Source organism: Prinia subflava, chromosome 2 (genome assembly GCF_021018805.1).
Source record: "Prinia subflava isolate CZ2003 ecotype Zambia chromosome 2, Cam_Psub_1.2, whole genome shotgun sequence".
Taxonomy (NCBI): Eukaryota; Metazoa; Chordata; class Aves; order Passeriformes; family Cisticolidae; genus Prinia; species Prinia subflava.
In genome coordinates, this window is record NC_086248.1 from 97,282,945 (window position 1) to 97,306,557 (window position 23,613).

Below are 23,613 nucleotides of genomic sequence, written 5' to 3' on the forward strand. Positions count from 1 at the left end.
ATTTAAAAGTATTAGTAAAGAAATGAAAAGCAAACAGAGATGCTTATTTTATGTTGCTATAAAGCAGTTACTCAAAGTTTTTATTAACAAACAATCAGACTCTTTATGCAGTCAAATACTTCTGCTTCAGAATTCAGATAAAATAATTTCCTGCCCATTTCAACCTTTGGTTCCTTCGGCATGCGTCTCTCTTTTTAAAAAAAATAACTCTATGACAGCTGAACAAAAAAACCCCAAATCAAACCCAAAACCACTCTCCCCATGGCTTAAAAATAAAAAGCAAAAAACCAACCTAAAGAACCCCATAAAAACAGAAGGAAGTTTGCAACCCACCAGGTTGAATGGGGTCTTACAATCTGATGCAGACAAGGTTCCCTGCCCAGGGCAGCCCCGACCCCAAACCCTGTTGGAACCAGACAATCTTTAAGGTCCCTTCCAACTCAAACCATTCTAAGACTGAAGTTTTAGCAGTGCTCCACTAGACTGCTGAATGAGGCAAGTTGACCTTTTAGAGAGGTAACCACTTTTGGCAAAAGTCAAATGAGAAATTGATGACTTAACCTCCAAATGCACCATTTCTCTCCCAGTAGGAAGCATGACTACAAAGGAACGAAAAGCTATCTAAGTTAACCTCAAATTACATGAACATCCTCCCAAGGGGAGCTATTTTCAAGCTGGCTCTGCTGCATTCCCTTGACTGTCGATTTTTACTTATGTTGTTTGCAAGCACAGAAGATGAAATGGTCTCCATCATGCAAAATATAAACTGACTTGGTGATCTCTGAAGAAATGGATTCAGTGCTTTAGTGTTTACATTTACAGAAATAAAATTTATTTTATTATTAATTTATGAAACACTGCTTGTACAATGACAGGGTGGTCAAGTTCGAAAGGACTCTGAAGGTTATCTCCTCCAACCCCTGCAGCAGAATCACCTCCAGGAGGCTTCCCAGGTCCATGTCCAGAGAGCCTCTGAGTACATCTAAGGATGGAGATTCTACCACCTCACTTGTGCCCATTCCCTCTTTTCCTGTCTCCAGGTAATGGTGGGAAAAAAAACTCGGCCCTATCTTCTCTGTACCTTCCCTTCAAATATTTGTACACAAAAATGGGATCCTCCCTTAGCCTTCTCTAGGTTAAATTGTGTAGGTTTTGTGAAATGGCTGAGCTGAATCAGAGGGTTTAAGAATTAAAAACTCTAAATTAAAAAAACCCCACTATGTCCTTCATTAAATTCTGGCTTCTTCTCTACAATGGACAATACCCTATGGGTGACTTTATCTTTTTTATGTCTTGATAGCTAGTCTAGGAAAAGCTGAGCATCTATAAAATTGTTTAAAAACAATAATAAAATAAATGAGGTGAAAATGTGCACTTGTTTTCTCCATGAAGAGCTGGTTATAGACAGAAAAACGGGTCAGTTCTTCCAGGCCAGGAAGCACTGCAGTATAGAAGATACAGTAACAAATCTAACACATCCTAGCTTGGACACTTAGTTATCTGGAGTGGGAAGAGAACATTTCAAGCATAGGCTCACGAAAACTACGCAGACACATCCATTTAAGGAATAGGGTCTGTGGGGGAGAGAGGTGCTCAGAGAACACCTCAATAAAATGAGTCTTACTGCTCTTAAGATATTGTTTTGTTTTACTATTTGAATGCAAGAATTTTAGAAGGAACATTCCCAGTAACATCAAAAATACATGTAAGTAATAGCTGCAAGAAAAGTAAGAAAAATTACCTCCGTGGTTTTCCCATCAATCGCCTGATTTTCCCCCATTCTACTCTTGTCAATTTTCTGGTTTTCAAAGTTGGAAAAGATTCTTTCAGGCATATACAGAAATCATTATCTCCTTCAAATAGTGGCCTGTTGAAACATAATTAGTCCTATGTTAACCACACTAAGTAAACTTTGGTCACAAGATTCCAAAAAATATCCATCATCAGAAACACATTAAAAAATTAATATAAATTAGTCACATGAACAAGAAACTCCTATTCAAAGAACAATTTCAATTCAGCCAAAAACAAAATTAGAAAGTTTCCAGGACTTTCTTTGACTCTTACTACCACTGACATTTAAAAATGCGCCTTTCTCTAGTTACTACAGAGAAATACACGTAATTCATCCTGCTCTGTAACATATATAAAGACACCAAGTGAAACTTCAGCAGTCAGCTCAGTGTCATGAGGATACTGCAACACACTGAAGGAACCAGAGAGTGAAATATTGAGAATAAAGGGAAGGACAATGTGGTACTGAGAAACAGACAGGCAGTACCTTTTTTCATCAATTCATTCAATTGTAACTCAGATTCTCAACAGAGGTTTCCAAAATACAGGAAATTGAACCAACTCCTCATTCTCTACAGCTGTACAGGTGAGACTTCTATTGTATCATCCCATGAGTCCATGGTGAAGCACAGGATCAGTATGAGAGAAGTGCCAGTTCAGAGAACAGACTTGCACAACTCAGGAATTTCTCTGATGCTATGACCCATCTCTATCTCTGTTTTATGACTGCCTTTTTCTTTGTAGTACCACATCCTTCTTAGGCTGGGGGGACAAGGGAGCAGCAACAGATATGCCCATCAAATAGAAGGTTAATCATAAAAGACTATGTGCAACTGAAATAGATCCCCCCTGGCGAGAACAAAAGGATAACTGCATCCTAGATAAAGCTGCTTTTCTCCATTCTTTGCAGGGCACTGGGATTTGGAGAGGAATACACCCAAGCACAGAACAAAGAGGACCTTGGAAGCAATACTGCTTTCAACTGAGTGCTGGGGGTGGCAGGAGAGAGGAAAGGTGCACAGATATAAGGAGACTCGGGCAAGAATGGAAGAGAATAGTTTTGCAGTAGGAGGATCTACAGCTGTGGTATGAAGTGAAAAGGAAAGCAAAAAGAATGAGCAATGAGGCTCAGGAAACAGACACAGAAGAGTATACAACAGTATAATTTTATCCATATTTACTATTGCTAACATAAGATATTTATATAAAGAATAACTATTTAGCTTGGGTTGGGTTTTGGTTGTATTTTTTGTTTGTTTGTTTGGGTTTTTGGGGGGTTGGGTTTTTTTTTGAGAAACATAATCTGTATTTGATTGTTTTTACTAACACTTGTCCTTAAGCAGGCAAACTCGAAACCCACAGCATACACAAGATTGGAAGCTCTGGAAAATGATGTAAGCATTTACAGGTGCATCTGCTTCTGAGGACCTGTGATCATTGTAGTAGTAAGTAGCACTTCAGAAGTCTCTGCATGCCCAAAATCAATGGGACTTTACAGAAAACTGTCCACTGCAGTAGTATCTAGAAAATCCAACTAAATAGCTTCAAAACTCTAATAACCACAGATGACAGTTGTAGAAATAAAAATATTTCAAAAACTTACAGCAGACATGGCATTTGATTTGATTATTTCAATTCTGGATGCAATAATTTGATTAAAATATTCAGAGACTTTCACAGTGAGCCATATTTTGTCAGTTGACAGCTCTATGATTTAAACTTTTTTAAGCTTCTCATTAAGCCTGGATCATATCATTCCAAGCAAGATACATCAAAGTTTTCCTTCCAAAGATACCCAGTCTCTTGTAAACTATGTTACATCTTAACATGGTCATATCTTACGAGCATTACAAGCTGTATTTGATTTGCAAGGCAAGGTTCTGGCAGAGGGGGGCTGCAGGGGTGGCTTCTTTGAGAAGCTGCTGGAAGCTTCTCCCATATCCCACAGAACCAACACCAGTTGGCTCCAAGGTGGACCCACCCTTGGCCAAGCTGAACCAATTGGTGATGGCAGTCGTGCCTCTGAGGTAATGTAGCTAGGAAGGGGAAAAAACCCTGTGCAATTGCAGGAGGACAGAGATGTAAGGGTATCTGAGAGAAACAGCTCTGCAGACACCAAGCCAAGGTGAGGGAAGGAGGTGCTCCAGGCACCAGAGCAGAGATTGCTCTGCAGACCATGGTGAAGCAGGTGGATGCCCAAAGGAGGCTGTGAACCCAGGGGAAGCCCCTGCTGGGTCCAGCTCCTGGCAGGACTGTGGAGCCATGGAGAAGGGCCCACACTGGAGCAGGTTTTCTGCCAGGACTCGTGACCCCACGGAGGACCCACACTGGAGCAGTCTACTCCTGAAGGGGCACATCTCATGGAAGGGGCCCACACTGGAGCACTTTGGGAAAAACTGCAGCCTGTCAGAAGGACTCACATTGGAGAACTTTGCCAAGGACTGGCTCCCATGGGAGTGGGAGGATTGCCCCCCTGGAGGAAGGAGCAGCAGAGACAGACAACAGGTGATGAACTGACCTCAACCCCCATTCCCTGTCCCCCTGTGCTTATGGGGGGTTCGACATAGAGAAGAGAGAACTGGGAATAATGCTCAAGAAGAAGGGAGGTGTTTTTAAGATTTGGTTTTATTTCTTATTATCCTACTTTGATCTGATTGGTAATAAACTAACCTAATTTCCCAAAGTCAAGTCTGTTTTGCCCATGACAGTAAGTGGTGTGGTCTCTCCCTGTGCTTATCTCAGCTTTCCACCCTCTTGTTACATTTTCTCTCCTGTGTCGAGCTGAGGAGTAATGGAGCAGCTTTGATGAGCACCTGGTCTAGCCAAGGAGAACCCACCACACCAGCATAGATGGAAAACGATCAAAGAGGATTTCAGAATAACCTGCTAAACTCAAATTCTAGTCTACTGATAGACCTAAAATTTCGTAGACAATTCTTTAAGAATAAACTAAAAGTTCTTGGTCTGTTGTAAAAATCATTATTTAAAATGTTACATATTAAAATTACTCCTAGAAATAAATAGGGTTGGGTTTTTTGTTCATTTTTTTTTCAAGTAAGGGCAAGAAAAGCATGAAAAGACTACTTCTTTCAAAGGAATTAAATCCTAGAGATGATGAATTCAAAACTAACTAAAATGGACATAAAATTTTTCTACTTCTGATGAATATATGCCAAAATGTTTTTTCTGTTGCTATGACTGCCTTCTCAGTTAAGGAAAAAAAGCTACAGCAATTGTGATTAAAATAGGAAGGAAAAACAGCAATTATTTTGTTTGTACATTCTGGAAAATAATGCTTGTTAACTCTGAAGCCATTCTTTAGAATATTAAATACTTGTGTTGTATCTATTAGTCAAACAGGGTAGATTTTAAGATTCGATTCATCAAAAATGTTTTTTACACTTTAGAAGTTATATTGTTTCATATAAACAATTCATACCACTGTGCTAGTGGCATTAAGAGAACAATGCCAAAAACTCTGAGCCACAAATAGTAGAAACGGTCCAGGAAATACATTCAGAGATCCAAGAAGGACACTGATATCTGGACAAGAGCTGAACAACCACAGCCTGAAGCTCTGTTAGTGATCACAATAAAACAGGATGATAGGGAAAAAATATTTAATACCAACATTTACACCTTTTAGGAAAGCAGCACTTTAAGAAGAAGCAGTAGCCCTCCTATCTCCTCTGTATAACACTGATGCAAGGGTTCAGAAAAAACTAAGTGTTCTAGCATCTTCATGTTTCAGACCCTAAAAGCATTATAAATAAAATCTGGTATCTGGCAGAGACAAAGGTGATAAAAAAACCATTATATCCAGGAAGGAAGACTTTCCATAGAATATTTTCTAAAGCTGGTAGTTGCAAAGAGCAGAGAGCATATGCATTGCTCATTAGAAAAAGAAAAAACACCCACTACCACCAAACAAAATAGTTTTCAATAACTAGTAAGTTAAGAATAAATTGGAGTATCTAACCAATATATGGAACTATGCAGCTCAATTTCAGAAAATTACTTGTTTCTATATTAATAAGAGAGAATTATACAAACCAAACATACTTATCTATATTTGAATAGAACCATTCATATATGCACCACTTGTGAGCTTTGGGCAGTTTGAGCAGGTTACGAAGCCGTAAACCAATCTTCTGTGATACTTTCTTTTCTGGTGTGGACATTGTTGTACTAAACTTCTATGTAGTAAAAAAAAGAGAAACTGTTAAACAGAATCTAGTATTTTTCAGTATTCATATAAACCAGATTTTCCTGATAAAAGTCTGCACATACTGTTTCATGGCAATGTTTTTATTGCAGATCTATAACAACCCTTACTGCATTATATCAGCAATGCAATCAAACACAACAGACAGCAAATTTTAACAGGATCAATTAACAGAAACGTTTTCCAGCACTGAAAACTACATTATCGGTAACAACAGCATGGCACTAAAATACACACAGATTTCAAAACTCTGAGGCCCCAGTGACTGTCAGGTGAGCATAAGTGGCATTGCAGCTCAGATGCCAGCAACCTGCCTGATTTGCACTAGAGCTTCTACTCTTGCTCACTCCTCTTTAGCTGGGGATGAAGCTAGGACAGGAATGTAACACAGCCAAAGCTTTGAGCAGTGTGTCTGCTTAGAAAACTGTAAGAGAAACGAGCAATCAAGTTTTAATTACATTTGAAAGCTATTTGATAAATCACAGAAAAGACACTTAGATTGCTTGCATAATAGATAGACCCGTGTTTAAACAAGACCATAAAAATAATTCTGTAATTTTGTTCCAAAGATGGCTGTCTTGGCTGAAAGAAAATACTTGCTGCAAAACACAACAGCTTTTTGAGACTACAGGGTTTAACTGGATCCTCATGCCATCTTCGATTGTTATCTTTCCCCAAACATTCTATGTATTTTGGACTTCAGTAGCAGCAATAAAAGGATAAAACATAAGGTAGGCACCTTGTTGGCTGCTGCTGCACTAGATACAGCTCCCCTTTCTCCCACTGAAACAAAGCCCTGCGGGACAGCAAGATCTGTGAACTACAACAGCTGCAGTCCCTCGCAAATATTCATCTGGCAACCATTGGACCTCCAGAATCAGACACTGAAGCACAACACAACTGGGTTTAGAACATTACCAAGGCTTTCTACTCTCTTAAGAAATGATGGTAATGAAGAGCAATGTCATGGTTCTTCCCTCTGGCAGAACAGACCCAGCTAAATGGCGAGTGCCAAGCTTTTCACATCAGACACTGCCCAGCACAGCTCAGAAGACAAATCAGAGCAGTATTCAAATAGTACTTTTTCAGTGAGGTAAATTCAGCCTCATAGAGTGATGGTACAGAGAAGTGATGTGGGTGACAAAGGTACTACAGAGCCAATTCACTAAGAGATGTTTCCCTTTCTATCATAGCAAGTAAAGTCTGACAAATTACAGCTGCTTTTCTGTGCTATATCAAGGCATGGACAATCAAGTGGAGAATGGAAAAAAGCTCTTTGAACTGAGGACTTCAGCATTACAGGATCAAGAAGGTAAAGCTGGCCATGCACACAGTAAGGCTACAAATCCACAGCAAGTCCCTAACTTGCTGGGATACATTAAATTCTATGGCAGCCTTCTCAATTATGTAATGAGGGCAAGAAACTTAGGCAGTTTTAAACTGAAGCTGAATAAATTTATGCTAACTACAGAAGATGACTGTTTGCAGGAGCATGATGGGCAGTTAGTCTGGAATCCTTTCCAGCTCTGTGTGTTCATGTCCAAGACCACAAAGAACAGGTACTCCCACAAACAAACTCAGCTGAAGAAATCAGTTGTAAGAAAGAAAAATATTAATCTGTTTTGAATTGTGGCTTACTTCTAGCAACAGTTTTCCTCACAAGAAGATTCATAAACCAAAAATGCAACTTGAAAAGCAAATATATTCTAATTTCCAACTAGAACGGACAGGCTTGTTCCCCTCTTTGGTAAAAATATCTTCATACATGTATGTAGGTACCTGTGGAACCATCGCAACCTTCTGATTTCTTTTGGGTGACCTTGTGTTTATTTGTCTGTCATCTTCTTCACTGAAGAGTCGACTCCGTTTTGAATTTCTGAAGGGCTGTATGGAAAACAATGAAGAATTACAAGCAAGAAGCCTGATTGCTCTGTTCATGCACAGAATTCACTGTGAGAGAAATGAGATGCCTCTTGTCTTATCACCTGCTGGTTTTCAGGCACACAGTACACAATAAATAGTGCCTCCTGGCACTCAGAGATCTAAGGACTGAGAGAAGAAGGAGTTCAAGATTTCAGGCTTTTCCAGTGCTAACTATAACCATTACCACACTGCTGGCCCAGTTTCACAGAAGTATTTAGAGCCTAACTCCCACTTGTTCCATTAGAGTTAGGTGTCTAAACACTTGTGTATCTTAGCTTGCCTTGGTTATAAGCAGTACATCTGTTAAACAATTTGTTTTGAATTTTGGATCAAAAAAAAGGGTTTTTCAAATGTTGTATTTGTTTTGTCTGTTCTCAGCTACATAGAATTTTAGCAAAAAAATTCTAATAAAGTGTGTGTTTGTTGGTTTTCCAACTCATTGAAAGTATCTACATAGCAAAATGCTAAGAAGATTGAATCTGAAGAAACTAAATCTCCAATAAGTTATGTGACAATCTCAGAAAAAAGAATTTATAATTTATGCTAAGTGAAATTTACTTGTGTACTGCTATAGCTCAGAAAGAATTAGAAGGCTGACTGAAAACAAGAAATGATATTGCAAATGTGTCATAAAACAAATCATTTAGCTATTCCTCAACATACGATCCTATGACAAAAGACTCTTGGTTTCACTGAGGACAAAAGGGCAGCCTGTGACTGGCTGGCAGCACTGAGGGAAAGCAGCTCTTCCTTTCCTTCCATGAAAGTTCTGTGGCCCAACAAAAGAGCCAGAGACAAAATAAATCAACACAGTTAAATAAAACTTCATTAACAAGCATTCTCACTTAAGAAAGACGTTTAATACATTTGTGACTAGTTAACTGCTTGAAGAGATATTTTCTATAAATTAATCAGTGGTAGCTAAAAATCTGTCTGTCCTATGCCATCTGAACATAGGGCTTTCCAAGGGAACGTGCCTCTCTTACGCTCAATTATACAGATTTTATAAAAAGAACTACACAAATGTATTTAGGTAACAGAAGTGCTCTGTATGTGACAGACACATAAGCATATGCAGCACACAGAAGAAAAAATTAATTCCTGGTAAATATTACAAACCAGAAAGGACACACTGGACAGAGGAACTATATATTGACAAGGTAACCAAATCATCATGATCCAGACCAAGTGCACTGTTTTACAACCCTCAACAGAAACTGCCCAACTCTGCTCCAAAGAACTATCCAAAATGAGAAGAGTGTTTCATCACTCTGGACTGTCTGTGCCCTACACCAGAGCAAAATAACAAGTGTTGCAAAGAGGTATCATCCACAGTGGCTAAGCAGGTCAGGCGTTTTTGGAAAGCGTTTACAACCAACAGTAAAACATGTCTTCAAAATTTTCAGTATTCAGTAAACTCAGATTACTCCATTACATCTTAGCAACAGAGTCACTGCCAACACATCAGGCTATGCTCTGATCCTTCCCCCAGCTTTCTACAGAACACTACAGAGCTACATTCAAAGTTTGAGTCCCTGTTTTTACCACCTAAAGCCACCACATCTAAAGACTGATGAAGTTTTTATACAGATGTTACAGCCAGTCACTTCAGATCTTTAGCACATGTGATCCTCTAACTTAGCAGTAAGGCTTGTTTCTGTGAGATGATGGGCATTCCTGGGAAGCAGCTGAAAACTGCGACATGAACTGCAGGAACTAAGGGTCTTCACAAAGTTCTGGTCTCTGTCTGGAACTGCATTTTGTAGACTTTATGTTCTCTACCATAACCACATAGCAACACGTGTATATATGCATCTGTATGAATCCTACCAAAATAAATACCAGGGAGAAGACCACAGGACAAGAAACAAACAGTTAAGCAAAAAACCCCCACAGGACTGAAATGGTCAACCCAAACCTAGAGATCCCATTGGAAGCTGCAGGCACATTCCATATCCCCACCCCTAGGTTGTTCTTTAAGGTAAGGCCTCCTGTGAAAGTTCTCAGAATACACAAATTTCACTGACAGTGCTTTCCTTTTATTAAGATCTGCTCCCCAGAAGGCACAATGTTGGAAGTGCATTGTGACATTTTCCCTTCCTCTCCTTTAAGCTTCAATTTTCAGCCATAATTAGAAGTGAGATATTTCATGAGATACAAAAATAGGTGATCAGAATTGGTGATTCCTAGGCTCAAGGTGGTAGATACAGTACAAATACTTCACACTGCACTTGCTTTACTAAAAAAAAAACCAGAGAGGAAATTATTTCGACCTATCTTGAACAAAGTAAGTAATTTAATGTGTTTGATTATTAATTTAAAAAAATATGTTTCCATCTCTTATGCAAACTGTGCAAAGTGCTTGTGAAGGATATAGTTTCACATTTGGACATAAAACTATAAATCTCAGCCTTTTTTTGTGATCCTTACATTTGATTCATGGTATGGAACTTTACTAACCCTGAAGCTTTTTATTGCTTCTTACCATTTCCACGGCAGAACCAGCATTCTTGCTTTTCCAAATGTGTGTTTTCTGCAGAGAATTATATTTTTCATTCCACGAGCTGGATAAGCTTCCCTCTGTTAAGAAAGTACATCATTAATGTACCTATATGTATATGTTTTAATATAACTATTGTCCAAAACCAAGTATAACATCATCAACTACTAAAATATTTACTTGCAACTTCTTTGAATTCAGTAACAAACAGATTTTAGATTTCAGTATTTTATTAAATAGTTCTTAATGTTAATTAAAAATAAAAACCTGAAGGAGATTTTCACTACAAGGAGAAACATAAACAAATATTTTTTACTTATGACAACGTTTAGATTTCTTGCAACCTCCTGTGCTGGAATCAATTACTTCCACTGTCAGGTTGACACAAATCAACATTGAACTGTGGTTGTAACTGAAACCTACAAGACATAGACACCTTCTAGTTCTAGAAAATTATTAAGTGGGTGTACACCAACAAGTAAATAAAATTTTATTGCAGCAAATCTGCCTTAGTTACAACATATTCAACAGACAGTACCTTCTTCCTTGTGTAACAAAAGCCTTGTAACATATGAAGAAGTTTTAATTATTGGGCAAATTAGAAGTATTCAAAATTTGTATGAATGTTCATGAAGATAATTTCAAAGGAAAAAAATATAAGCAGCAGGTTTTTGATTTAGCCCACAACTGGCTGACAGAGAACACCATAAAATTGTGAAATGGCTTTCTAATGTAAATTTTGTCACATGTACAGGTCTCACTAAGAATCCTTCCTGTATCTCACCCTCAAGAGATGAAAGATTACCCAAATCTTCTCATCAAACTTGATGCCTAGGCAGTAGTTTTGAAGAAAAAAAACACATTTCAGGAACTTCACCCGAAAGAGCAGTGTCTAAATACACCACAATATATGTAGTTTCAACTGCCAAGTATTATTATTGTACAGAACTACAAATACCTACAATAAACTCAATCATATTTCAACAAAAAGCCTCTGATTTTATTGAACTTTCTGAAGCCAGAAACTAAATACACCTGAAAGTCAGATTGCCTACAAGTAAATAACATTAATTTCTTACCTTTCAAGCTCACAAGTGCTTTTGCTGAAGAACCTGCAATATAACAAGAAGTCCACATAAATCACAAGCTATTCCAAATCATACAACCTATGCAGAGTCTACTCATTCTTAATTAATTCTCAGGTAGAAAGTGGAACTTAATATTAAAATCTTTCACAGCTGAATTAGTGAACCCAGCACACCCTCTGTGGCACTAAGCATAGAATTATACATTTATTACCAATAAATTTTGAAAGCATATTCACATTTTGGTTTTTTTCTTTAGTTCCATGCCTACGAAACAACTTTAGATGGTAAACACTTGGATTTAACACAGCAAATTCTCAACAGGCTTTACGTCCAAATTACATTCTCCCAAGTGTGTGCTCGTTTGATGCAGTTGCAAATGTATTTTACAACTGACAAGAAAACTAATAAACACTTCTTTCTTTTTTTCTACCAGTTCAAAACTCTTCAGTGCCCAAGATTTCCAGGAAAGGAGTAGTTTATGCTCAAAAGGAAGAACATGGATAGCTAGTTGCCCCCTGGTGGTACTCTTTATTCAGAAAGGCAACAGATTCAGCTCTCAAATGCAGACGAGATTGTTACTTTGCTTAAACTGTTGATACAGTGTAATAAACACATAAAAATTTCACTGTTCCCCTTCCCCTGCATCTATAGAACCTCCCTCCATGGTGACACTCCTGGGCCCGAAAAACAAAACTGGGCCTGACTATAGTGGGCCTTCATGCCTGGGAAATTTCAAATGTGTCTAAGAATGAGCTGTTTGAAGCAACTGCATCAGCATAGGGCAAGATATTTCTCCATGGCAATGCCTCCCCAGATTCATGCTTTTCTCTCAAATCAACTTTATTTTTCCAGTTATGTTCCTGTGTGACAATCACTTTTCCCTCGTGCTTTCTCTGCTCTCTCCTTCATCTTCTCTTTGAAACTGCTGCTCCAAGAACTTTGTGACTCCAAAGGTCCAGAGATTCCTTGCAGCTGCCATTTATTCAGCTCCTTACCTCACTAACCTCACAGTGCCAGAGACACCTGCCTCTAAGAGAATACATTCCAGGGAGTATCACAGAGCCAAAAGAATTATTGTGCCTTTCCAGGGAACTGAGAGTTCTGGATTGGGCTGGGCCATTGAAGAGAATACAGATGCAGAAACAGCAAAAAATAAACCCCTAAATCCCTTTTGTTTTCATCACAGTATTTCGTTTGCTGCCATCTAAGTATGCCGTCTGTTAAACCCCAAAATTTCCATTTAAAAAAAAGGAAAAGGAAACAAAGGTTCCATTTCTTTTCCCCCAAAAGCTTAAAAACCCAGTTTAAGATATGAAACAGAACTAGCTTTGACTCACTGGGGGTTTACAGAGCTCCCACCCCAGTATCTCCCAAGTTGTTCACACCTACAACAGCAAGCACATCTGGGATTGCGTGTCAAAGCCACGGTGACACAGCTGGGCTATACTGTCACTCCTCTTGCACATTTCTTTTCTGACGTACCACCTTTATTGGGTTAGAGACCTATCAGTGACTGGTACAGGAATACAATTCTGTGATGATCTGAGTTACAGGGTATTCAGGTCTTCAAACTAAACTGTATATTCAAGGTATCACCTTTTTTTTTTTTTTACATTTTATGCTAAAAATCCAATACCACACACTGTGCTTGCATAAATACACGAGTAGTCTGCTATCCACCAAGAACGAACAGCTCTAAAAGGTAACATTAAGAACAGTGAAGAACTACCATGTCCCAAATTTACATAAGGGATGGTGGGGGATGTGTGCAGGGGTAAGCACACAGAGTTTAAGAACAGGTCATTGGGGATGGAGACACAGGAGCGGGAGCATCAGGACTGTCAAACGGAGGAGATGCTGCCTTTGCAGAACAGATCACTACTCTGAGAGATCTGGCACTTCATCTGAACATACAGCATTTCCTTTTTCTCACTGTCCGGTTGATATGAATCAAGTTCAATCAATCCAGTCCAGGGTGAGTACGAACACGGTTAACCATGCAAAAGAAACACTCAGCAAGAGGCAGCAAAGCTTTATCTGGGTGGTGTCAATCTCACAGCTGAAGTCCCTGAGATGCTTTGCTAACCATGGGATGCTTCACCTGTGAGGGTGATGACAGGCCAGCAGAAGGTTACTGTGCTACTTCCTAGCTTTACAAGATTAGCACTCCAAAACAGCATTAGTTGCCAGGGAGTTTTCCATATGGGACAGTTAATCTTCCATAAATGCATTGAGAATAGGGCTGCTCATTTGTTTTCACTTGACCTGTAATTAATGTACCCAGGGCATCTTTATTTAGGAATACAAGTGTCCAAATAAAATATTCCTGATCTATGGAAGTTCAAAAGTTAAACTAAACTATTTTACTGTAACAAATTAACATCAATACTTCTGTAGCTTAAAGCTTTAGACTACATATAGGATACCAAAATGACAATGGAGATGTCCATAAGATTCATTTTACCTCAATGATCAACAATATGACACAAAATGGCTTTTCTTATCAAGCTCTTCTATATTGATTTTAGGGGCTACCTGCAACAACACCAGACTCCAAGAAATATGGTACATCTCTCAACTTTTTTTCATTTAGTTGGGCAGTACTATCAACACTACCAGGGCCACAAAACCAGAAACTAGGATGATGATCTAAGCAATATTGTGTTACAATAAAAAGCAACCAACATTTAATACAGATAGATGCATTTCAAGAACTATAAATATTATAGAATGATGCAGGATAGATTAAGTTTATTAAAACAATACAAAACTTTACTTATAATAATGATTAGATTTATAATATACTAGCCTCACACTAAATGTCAGCAATCTTGTATACTCCTGTTCTGAATAACAAATACGTAATCACAGGCAGTCTTTTTAACATTTTAATTATACACAGAGATTAAAGTGGAATACGCACACACTTGAATGTAAATATCTACTATGACAATGACACAGACTTCATTTCCAGAAACACTCAAAAAACAAATGGGTGGAAAGCAAGAAATTATGCTGTGAATCATACAGGTTATTACACCCAAAATCTACTTCCAGCTCCTCCACGTTCAGAGGATCCTGAAGGTGACTTTCTTAATACTGAGAGCAAAACAACCCTTAAGTCAGGGAGGAAGCACAGGCAGCTCAGCACAGCAGTGGCTCAGGAATTCCAAGGCCTGCTTTCAGGAGGCTACACTGGTAAACTGTAAACTACCTCAGCTTTATCTTACTATCCTACCAAGTAGCACTCTGCATATGTTGATAGTAAATTATTACCTGAACACAGTGTTCACACCTGACTAGGTCTGTAAAATTAGGAAAAGATTCATCAGAGATCTAGGAGATAAATAAGACATGCCTTATTGTTAGAAAGTTAAGACACTCCAATCTTGTTCTTCACAAAGAAGGTCAAGATCTGCATTGATCAAAAGAATCTACAAAGGAAGATGATTCAGATGGGTAAATGACTCTGCAGCCTTTTTTTTTTTTAAGGAAAGGCATAACTAGACCTATTTTATGAAAGATTACATTGGATAATTCAGGTTAGCAATGAATGCAAACTTGAACAGATTTTATGTAACTATGTCGAGAAAAGGCATGTTGAGCTTCCTGCAACTCAAAATCTTAAACCAAGTTCAATACATTTTTGAAGGGAGAACTGTAGCTAAAAAGGAAGCTTGAAACTGATTCATAGAAATTCCAAATACAAGTATACCAGCATGTTTAATGAAGAATCTAAGATTATTATAATGGCCTTTCCTGGCTCTGGAAAAAACCCTCAGTGATTCCATAAAATACGTACACCACAGATGTGCAATAAAAATAACCATGTTCTAGATTATGAGGTATTAAACAGTATCATATAACAGGAAGCTCATCAGTAACTCAGAGTCAGGAACAAGTATATTTATGTGTTTTGTAACACTTGCAAGAAATGATTTTTAAGAAGTCCAGATAAAACCAAATTGATAAAAAGCCACCAAGGTTCAAATCACTCCAGGTCTGCCAAGGGCCCTGATGTTTTCATGTCTGGCTGAGAAACTCCCAGACTGCAGCGGCAGCCAGCGCGGGCCCCCGCGCATGGACAGCTCCTCCAGTCCTGAACTGCTGCTGCCTCTGAGCACACAGGAATCCCTCCTCCAGCCCCAACCTCCTGCTCCCAGCTCAGGGGAGGACACACAGGGCATTGCAATAAAAAGAACTTCAAAAAACCTCCTCTATCTGCTCGAGAGGCCATATCAGCTCTCTGAAAAGTATTTCTGATGTGGAGATCAGCTTAGAGGCATGAAAGAAGAGTGCAAAAGCTTTTCAAAAATAAAAGATAGGTTTAAGTTTAAACTAAGCACATACTGCCTCCCCTTATTTGAAAACATTGTAACTGAACAAAAGAGGAGTTTGACCACAATTCAATATGGGCAGCTGTGAATGCCCTGATGAACATTCTCTGTGCTGAGATGAAGTAAAGCAGTTTAAATGTGGCTTCTCAAATGCTGAATCTAAACAGGAACACATACAAGCATATTATGTTTGTGGAAGCATTTTCAGTTTAATAATGAATTTGTAACAGCTGATAATTTTGAACATAAATGTTACAACTAACCACAGGGATGTTCTATAGCTACTGATTTCACTAACGTGTGGGCACAAAGGGACATATCTAAATTAATATAGAAAATTTTAGGATCCAGATAAGCAATTACATGATGTAAAGCCTTTCCTCTCCAGATCGTTGCACTATTTTGTCTAAATTTGCACAGGTGAGCAGTTATTTTAACATTGGTTGCATTACCAGCTCAGAAATCTAATTAATCTGCATTGCCGGCACTAAAAATGGTGTGACAGAAGAAACTCATGGAGAAGAAGGGAAAAACATGAGCCTTTATTATAGACTGAGTCATTAATCCTCCAAGAGATCATTCATCTACACGAGCATGACAGAAGTTGTTTCAGTTTCCTCAGCAGAGGAAGCATCTCAAACAATTGGCCACTGCAAGAAAAGCTTATTCAGGAGAATTCTGAAAGTGAAAAACACACATCAGAGGGAAAAGTTGCTTTGGGGAGTTTTTAAAACTTCCCCCAAACTCTGAGCTCATTGAAGAGGTAAATAAATAAATAAACAAACACTAACTATTCACTTCCAGCATGAGTCAGTATTTTCCTCTTGTTATGAGCCCACATAATAAATTGACATATGTATATCTCCAGATCCTAATTTAACTACTGGATGGAAGTAGGTTTTCCAGCCCTGTGAACCCTGTACAGGACTTTGGTAGACAATGACCACAATAACAAGGCCCTCTTTTTGGAAACTGTGTTCTCATAATGGACAATATGCTGATACCATGGTAAGACACAATTTTAAAGGTAGGCAGCACAAATAATCCAAAAAATTATTAGTTGTGAGTATTGTATAGCAGCCACAAATTAACCTTGAGCCTTCTCCCAAATACTGCAATCTCACACAGCTCTGCTGGTTTTTTGTCTCAAACACCCAGGCCACAGCAGTGCTGGGCTCACGGCCCCTTGGGGCTGGAAAATGGAAGTGCCAGAGGTGTGCCACAACCTCCTACAGCTGAGGACCCATGAACCACAGCCAAGGGTTGTGCTGGGAGTAAAGACAACAATTTCTGCTTTAACCGCTGCCCTTATGCTGCAGCATCCCCCATGTGATAAAAACCCATGCAGAAAGATCCTTATCCCGCTTCTCTCCTGCCTGCCCTAAAACACAGGCTCCTAGGAACAGTACCAACCATGTCTATCAATACATGGTATTGGCAAAACTGACTTTAGAATTTGTACTGCAAAAGTTGAACCCTGACACCCCTCAGCCCTGGAGTCTGCCCTCCTGGTAAAGGCTGGGCCCTGACACCCCTCACCCCTGGAGTCTGCCTTCCTGGTAAAGGCTGGGCCCTGACACCCCTCACCCCTGGAGTCTGCCTTCCTGGTAAAGGCTGGGCCCTGACACCCCTCAGCCCTGGAGTCTGCCTTCCTTCTGCGATTCACCTGGCCCTGTTGGAGTTTGCCCACACACAGCACAGGAACACCGCAGTCCGGTGCTTCGCTGCTGGCAGCGGCCCCGTGCCCCTGACCCTGAGCTATCACCCTCCTGTTAGAAATGGCATCTCCCTCTCCCTTTTACAGAGCAGGCCCCAGCATCCTCCTCCCTCACACCGGCTTGTGCCAAGGGACGCACCAAGAGGTGGCTTTGCCTGTGCTGTTCTCGGCAGAGCTCTGCCTCCAGTGGGCCCAGGACAATCTTCAGTCACATCTGCACGTGCTGCCTGTTTTAGCAGAGCCTCACCTCGGCAGAAAGTTCATTTCACATCAGAGCCTCCCCTCAGCTTCACTGCACAAGCTTTAGAACCACGCAGCCCACAAATCAGATTGCTATTACCAGTAGCAGGAGACAGGGCAGCATTATGTATGCTCCAATACAATCCACTGTTTCCCTCTTCTGAGACACAGAGAAAAAGCCATCTGGTCTGCAGCACCAAGGCTGCCCACCATTTACCTCCACTGCAAAGTTACCAGGAGATAAGAAGAAGGAAAAAAAGGCATTGACTAAAATTAGTCACTTGTTGGGCACCAACCCAACAGCCTGCAGAAACAAATTTTTTGTCTTCAGAATAGAAATCAAATTATTAGTATTTGAAGTACTTCTACAATTGGGACCTTTAATATTCTGTACTTTTTCAGCTAGAGGATTTGCCATGGATTTGCTCTTTCTTCACCTGCATCCTAGATTTACTATATGGCTCTCCCCTGGCAGCACAGGAAAGGCCTCAAACTACAAGAAAAGCATGTAAACTTACACACCATTTCAGGCTGTCAGCATGAACCCTCTTACTGTTTGATATGGACAGAATAGCAGCTTTAGAGGAGAACAGAATAGTAACTGTAACAGATAAAATAAGAATGTATCATGACACACACCTGTGTGCATTACACTCATCTCACCCCTGGGTTGGGGAACAGTCACTGCCCAGCTGCATTACAGAACCTGCCAGAGGGCAAGTAGGTGCTATTAGAATACTGTGGGACAAACCCCACCTCATCAGACATCCAATCTGAAAGTAAACCCGTATGGTTCTTAGCATACAGCAAAACGTCGGTTTTCTTGTCACCAGGTATGCTGGGTTTACCTGTAATTCTTTTTATGTGGAAAACTCAGTTATGGTCTGCTACTTTACAATAAACTATGTTGGGGAAAATTGACAGGGGTGATGCATAAATCTCAAAATATCTTAGTCATGAACTATTCCAACTTTTTTTGGAACTTATTTTTATACCATAAGAATACTCCAAAACTAATTTTGCAATGCTTACTGTTATTATCCTTCATATATTAAGCTGCAGACTGAGAGCTGCATGAAGTCAGTATTAAATTAGTCAGGAATAAGTTTACATCTTCATTTTAAGCATAGGACTGGAAATGAAAGAACTATGTGTGGCAGTAATTAGTGTAATTTGAAAACATCCAGATCACCAAAACTGGATCGAATAGGAATGGCCAGTCACTCCCTGAAATGTTCACAGTTCTAGCAGTTCAGCCATGCCACAGAAGACATGAAGCTCCCTGTCTAGGGAAAACACCCCTGACTTGCACCAAACTTAGGTAAATACAAACTTTAAGGTCAAGGTCAGCACAGCAGAACCTTAGTGCCTTCACAAACAACCACACAGTGTCTGCTTCACCTGCCAAGCAGAGACTGTAACACCAACACTGCTGGCAAGGGCTGCCAGCATAGCCCAATCCTAAGGCAAACTGAGTCACACACTCTACTACGGTATCTGCTACAGGTGAAGTGACAGACCTGTCAAACCTTCCTGATGTCACTGCAGGCAACACAAAAGTGACAAAGAAGAAAAAGTTATTTTTCATACTTCACATTAACTTCTTGAAACACACAGTGCTTTGTCTGGAAAATGGGCAAGGCAAATGGAGGAACAGTAACTTAAACAGTGCCCGTTCTAGTGATTAGGAGAAGTTCACTTAATAAGCAGTAAACCTCTGCTAATTATTAATTACAGTTGTGTCAATTGGTCCATGACTTGTATTAATCAGTCTCTAAATGTGGCACAGTGTCCATGACTGAGCTGCACCAAGCTGAGAGTGGCAGCTCTATCCATAATTTATGACGCTCCTCCATAAATCTGTTCAGTTAACACAGTGACACCGGCCATTTGGGCACATTAACCAATTTTTCTCCTGACAGTCGTTGGAGCTGCAACAAAGACCCACACTGAGCAGCCAGACTCAAGCTTTCCACTCCGAGTCCCCTCTCTCTGAGAGTCTTTGGATATGGAAAGGGTTGGTATCTTGATGAACTTGCATGGTGCTGAACAGAACAGTGTCACCAAAAGATGTCTGCCCTGTTCTGTGCACATCCACTGAAACTAGTGAATGCCCTAGTTTTAGCTTGGCAGGAGATCACAGTTTGTAAGAGGACATGTCAAGATGGCATCTAGACACATTTTACATTGAATAATTTCCTCTTCTGAAACACTTGAGTACTTTGTGCATTAATCCATGTATACAGCAACACACGTCTGTTTTTAGCAACACTAATTTTTTATCGAATCCTTGTGCTCTTTGAAAACAACATCCACACTAACCCTATGGAGATCGCAGAATCAATGAGGTTAAAAAAGACCTCTGAGACCATCGAGTCCAGCTTTTAACCAAACACCATCATGTCAGCTAGACCATGGCACTAAATGCCTCATCCAGTCTTTCCTTAAACATCTCCAGGGACAGTGACTCCACCACCTCCCCGGGCAGTCCGTTCCAATGTCCAAGCACCCTTTTGGTGAAGAAATTCCTCCTAACATTCAATCTAAACTTCCCCTGCTGAAGCTTGAGATTACACCCTCTCGTTTGTTGCCAGGGAGAGGAGGCCAATCCCCACCTGGCTACACCCTCCTCTCAGGAGTAGTAGAGAGTGATAAGGTCAGTCCTGAGCCTCCTCTTCTCTAGGCTAAACACCTGCAGCCCCCGTCAGCTGTCCTTCAAAAGACTCATGCTCCAGCCCCTTTCCCAGCTCCACTGCCCTTCTCTGGACTCTCTCCAGCCCCTCAATGTCCTTCTGGCAGTGAAGGGCCCAGAACTGGACACAGCACTCGAGGTGCAGATATACAGAACTATGCGTGAAAACACATGTTTACATGCTGTCTTATTCAGGAGAACACATGTTTACATGCTGTCTTCCTGTACAGCTAGGTTTCTGCTGCTGACACACAACACGATCTCTGAGCTCTTCCCTGTGCATTCATCAATGCCCCCTACACAGTGTGTGCACGCCCTGACCCCCATCCCTGCGGAGCTGCATGCACCGTGCACGGTACGGGCTCCGAATACACGAGCCCTCCTTGCCCCCATGGGCGACAGCCAGGTCCGGAGCGCCGGGCAGCTCGCCCCTCCGCCGGGACAGGACGCTCCTTCCCCCGCAGTGCCCCGACCCCCGCGGGCAGGGCGGGCTGTCACTGCGCCCCGCCCGGCTCCCGCTTCCCGCCCCGCCCGCCCGGCAGGTGCCGCCCGGGAGGGGCAGGGGGCCCAGCCCCGGCACCCCCGAGGGCAGCGGGGGTCGCACCCTCGGGACGGAGCTTCCCGCCCGCCGCTCGGGCCGGGGCCTCGCTCGGGAGGGGCGGCGGCGGCGGCGGCGGCGGGGGGGTGGGGGGGCCGGGCCGGCCCGGTTGCCAGGGAGGAGGCTCGGGCTCCGGCCCCGCACAGCGTCCGCGGCGGGAGGGAGGGAGCGAAGAAGGGAGGCGTGCGGGCGGCGGGGCGCGGCGCGGGAGTCCCGCCGGGACGAGGGGCCGGCGGGAGCGGGGGCACCGGTCCCTACTCACTCTCGTCAGGCAGCTGATCCAGCTCCGCCATCTTGAACGAGCCGCGCCGCTTTTTCAAAGGCTGCCTGGCGCGGGGCATTCTGGGGGAGGAGACGGGGCCGAGCGCGCGGCGGGCGCGCGCGCGGGGCGGGGCCTCCGCCCGCGGGCCGTGAGGGGACGGGCGGAGCGGCCCGCGCGCCGCGCCCGGGGCAGGAGCCGGCTCGGCAGGGACGAGCGGGAACAGCGCCGTCCCCGAGCCTGGCGGGACCACACGACCTGAGTGAAGGAGTCGGAGTGGACGCTACACTAGTTCCAATCTAGTTCCAATCCCATGCCACTGGCCGGGGGCACCTTCCACCGGACCTGGTCGCTCAGAGCCCCATCCAGACAGGCTTTGAACACCTCCAGAGCTGGTGTAGCCAGAGCTGCTCTGGGCAACCTGTTCCAGTGTCTCACCACCCTCCCACTAAAGACTTTGTTCCTAATATCTAAGCTAATTTTCCCCTCTTTCAGTTTGTACCCATTGCTCCTTGTCCTATCACTACTACAGTTCCTGCCAGAGTCCCTGTCTGCCTTCCTTATAGCTCCCCTTCAGACAGTGGAAGGTTGCCATGAGGCCTTCACACCAGCTTCTCCAGGCCTGAAGAGCCCCAGCTTTCTCAGCCTCTTGTCACAGGGTAGGTGCTCCAGTCCTCTTATCACTGCCATGGTCCTCCTCTGGACTTGCTCCAACAGTTCCCTGTCCTTAGGATGTGGGATGAGGGGGAATGGGTGACTGGCAGTTCAGGATGGGGGCGAAGGGGATGGAGGTGTTGGCTATCACAAAGGGTGACCCCAAAGTAGCTGTGCTAGCTCTGAGTCTTTCAGCAATCCCATTATATTATATCCATCCTCCTTCACTGAGTAATAAATTTTTGCTAAACTGTGCCTATTTTCCTTGTCGCTTTTCACAAAGGACTGCAGAGGTGAGGCTCCAGGAGGAGTAAGGGATCACAGCAATCCCAGCACAGCCAGCCCTGGCCCTGCTGTCACGGTCCGTGGCACTCTTTCCGTGAGGTGGCTGAAATGATCACCCAGCCCAAGGCCTGAAGGTCAAGGTCTCACTGGTTCTCACCCAGTGCCAGGGAAAGCCAACAAACCCCCGACGAGGGGTTTGCTAACAAGCTCCTTGTCTTGGCCTGCCCTCTACTATCTCATTCCTCAAAGATTTCTTGAAGTAGCAGCAGTGGGGGGGAGTTTGAGTAGTTCTCTTAGATCTCTGCAGCACAGTCAATTTTAAAGAATCTGCATCAAGAAATAGAAGCATGGAGATACCATCATGAACCACAAGCACCTTAATTGCTCATGGACCAGACTCTTTACATAGGTTTGGCTTTGATAACAGTATCTATTGCTATTATACCAACCAAAATTCCTTTTTTATATATAAAAAAATAAATATGAAAATGCAAATAGAGCCCCAAAATAAATAAACACTATATCTTAGTCAAAGCTAAGTCTGTGTCACTTGTGAAGCGTATTGCCAAGAGCACAGTGGTGTAATGCAAAATGGATGCTATGCCTGGTTGTACGCAGCTCTTTGAAAGCACTAGGTGAAACCAAAGATTCTAGAAAATACAGAAAATGTCTATCTTGGGACATGGAAGAGAGTTTGTGTTCTTAATTTGCTAATGAACTCAGATGACTAGGCACTCTAGCACATTGAGAGGGGCATGATATAGGTCATATTATTAAACAATTTTAATACATAAATAAAATCAATGCTGCCCTCGTGCTCAAGGGAAAAAAGCCAGTTTTTAACCCAAGAAACAAATGAAGTGAAATGCTTTAGAAATTCCCCCTAGGGCTTTCTGTGTACATTGTACCAGAGCTAAAAAAAGGAAAAAAGAAAAAAAAAAGAGAAGAAAGAAAATGCAAAGCCTAGCTTGCATTTCCAGCCCCCTTTTCAGGTCATTTTGAAAGGTTATTTAAACAGCCTTTCCCTTCCCCTTATCCCCCAAAGGGCCTAAGACACTTCAGTCCGAGTTTGCACAGTTCCAAAGGAAGCTGCTACACCAGACAGTTGCAAAGCACTGTAGGCACAAAACTAAAGAAACTAGTAACAAACCACAGCTAAATAGTAACCTGTGCTATTTCAAACACCAACACCACCGGGCCCTCACCCCCCCAAACATTAAACCCCGCACAATTTTCCCCTTTTAATGAAACACTTCCACCACCCAAAAGGCCTGACATGGGCCGGACCTTCCAGGCCCAGT

At 41.9% G+C, this 23,613-nt stretch overlaps 1 protein-coding gene across 1 annotated transcript in view; it reads right to left on the reverse strand.

Annotated features, from left to right (window-relative positions):
• Window positions 1-21,455, reverse strand: part of LIN9 (lin-9 DREAM MuvB core complex component) — a 38,835-nt gene extending 17,380 nt beyond the window's left edge. Inside the window, exons 1-6 of the mRNA XM_063391137.1 lie at window positions 21,377-21,455; window positions 11,522-11,554; window positions 10,428-10,522; window positions 7,799-7,903; window positions 5,857-5,990; window positions 1,742-1,867 (exon numbers count right to left, since the gene is read on the reverse strand). Of these exons, the coding sequence (XP_063247207.1) occupies window positions 1,742-1,867; window positions 5,857-5,990; window positions 7,799-7,903; window positions 10,428-10,522; window positions 11,522-11,554; window positions 21,377-21,455 (572 nt within the window). The remainder of the gene's footprint in view (window positions 1-1,741; window positions 1,868-5,856; window positions 5,991-7,798; window positions 7,904-10,427; window positions 10,523-11,521; window positions 11,555-21,376) is intronic.
• Between the last annotated feature and the right edge of the window lie 2,158 nt (window positions 21,456-23,613).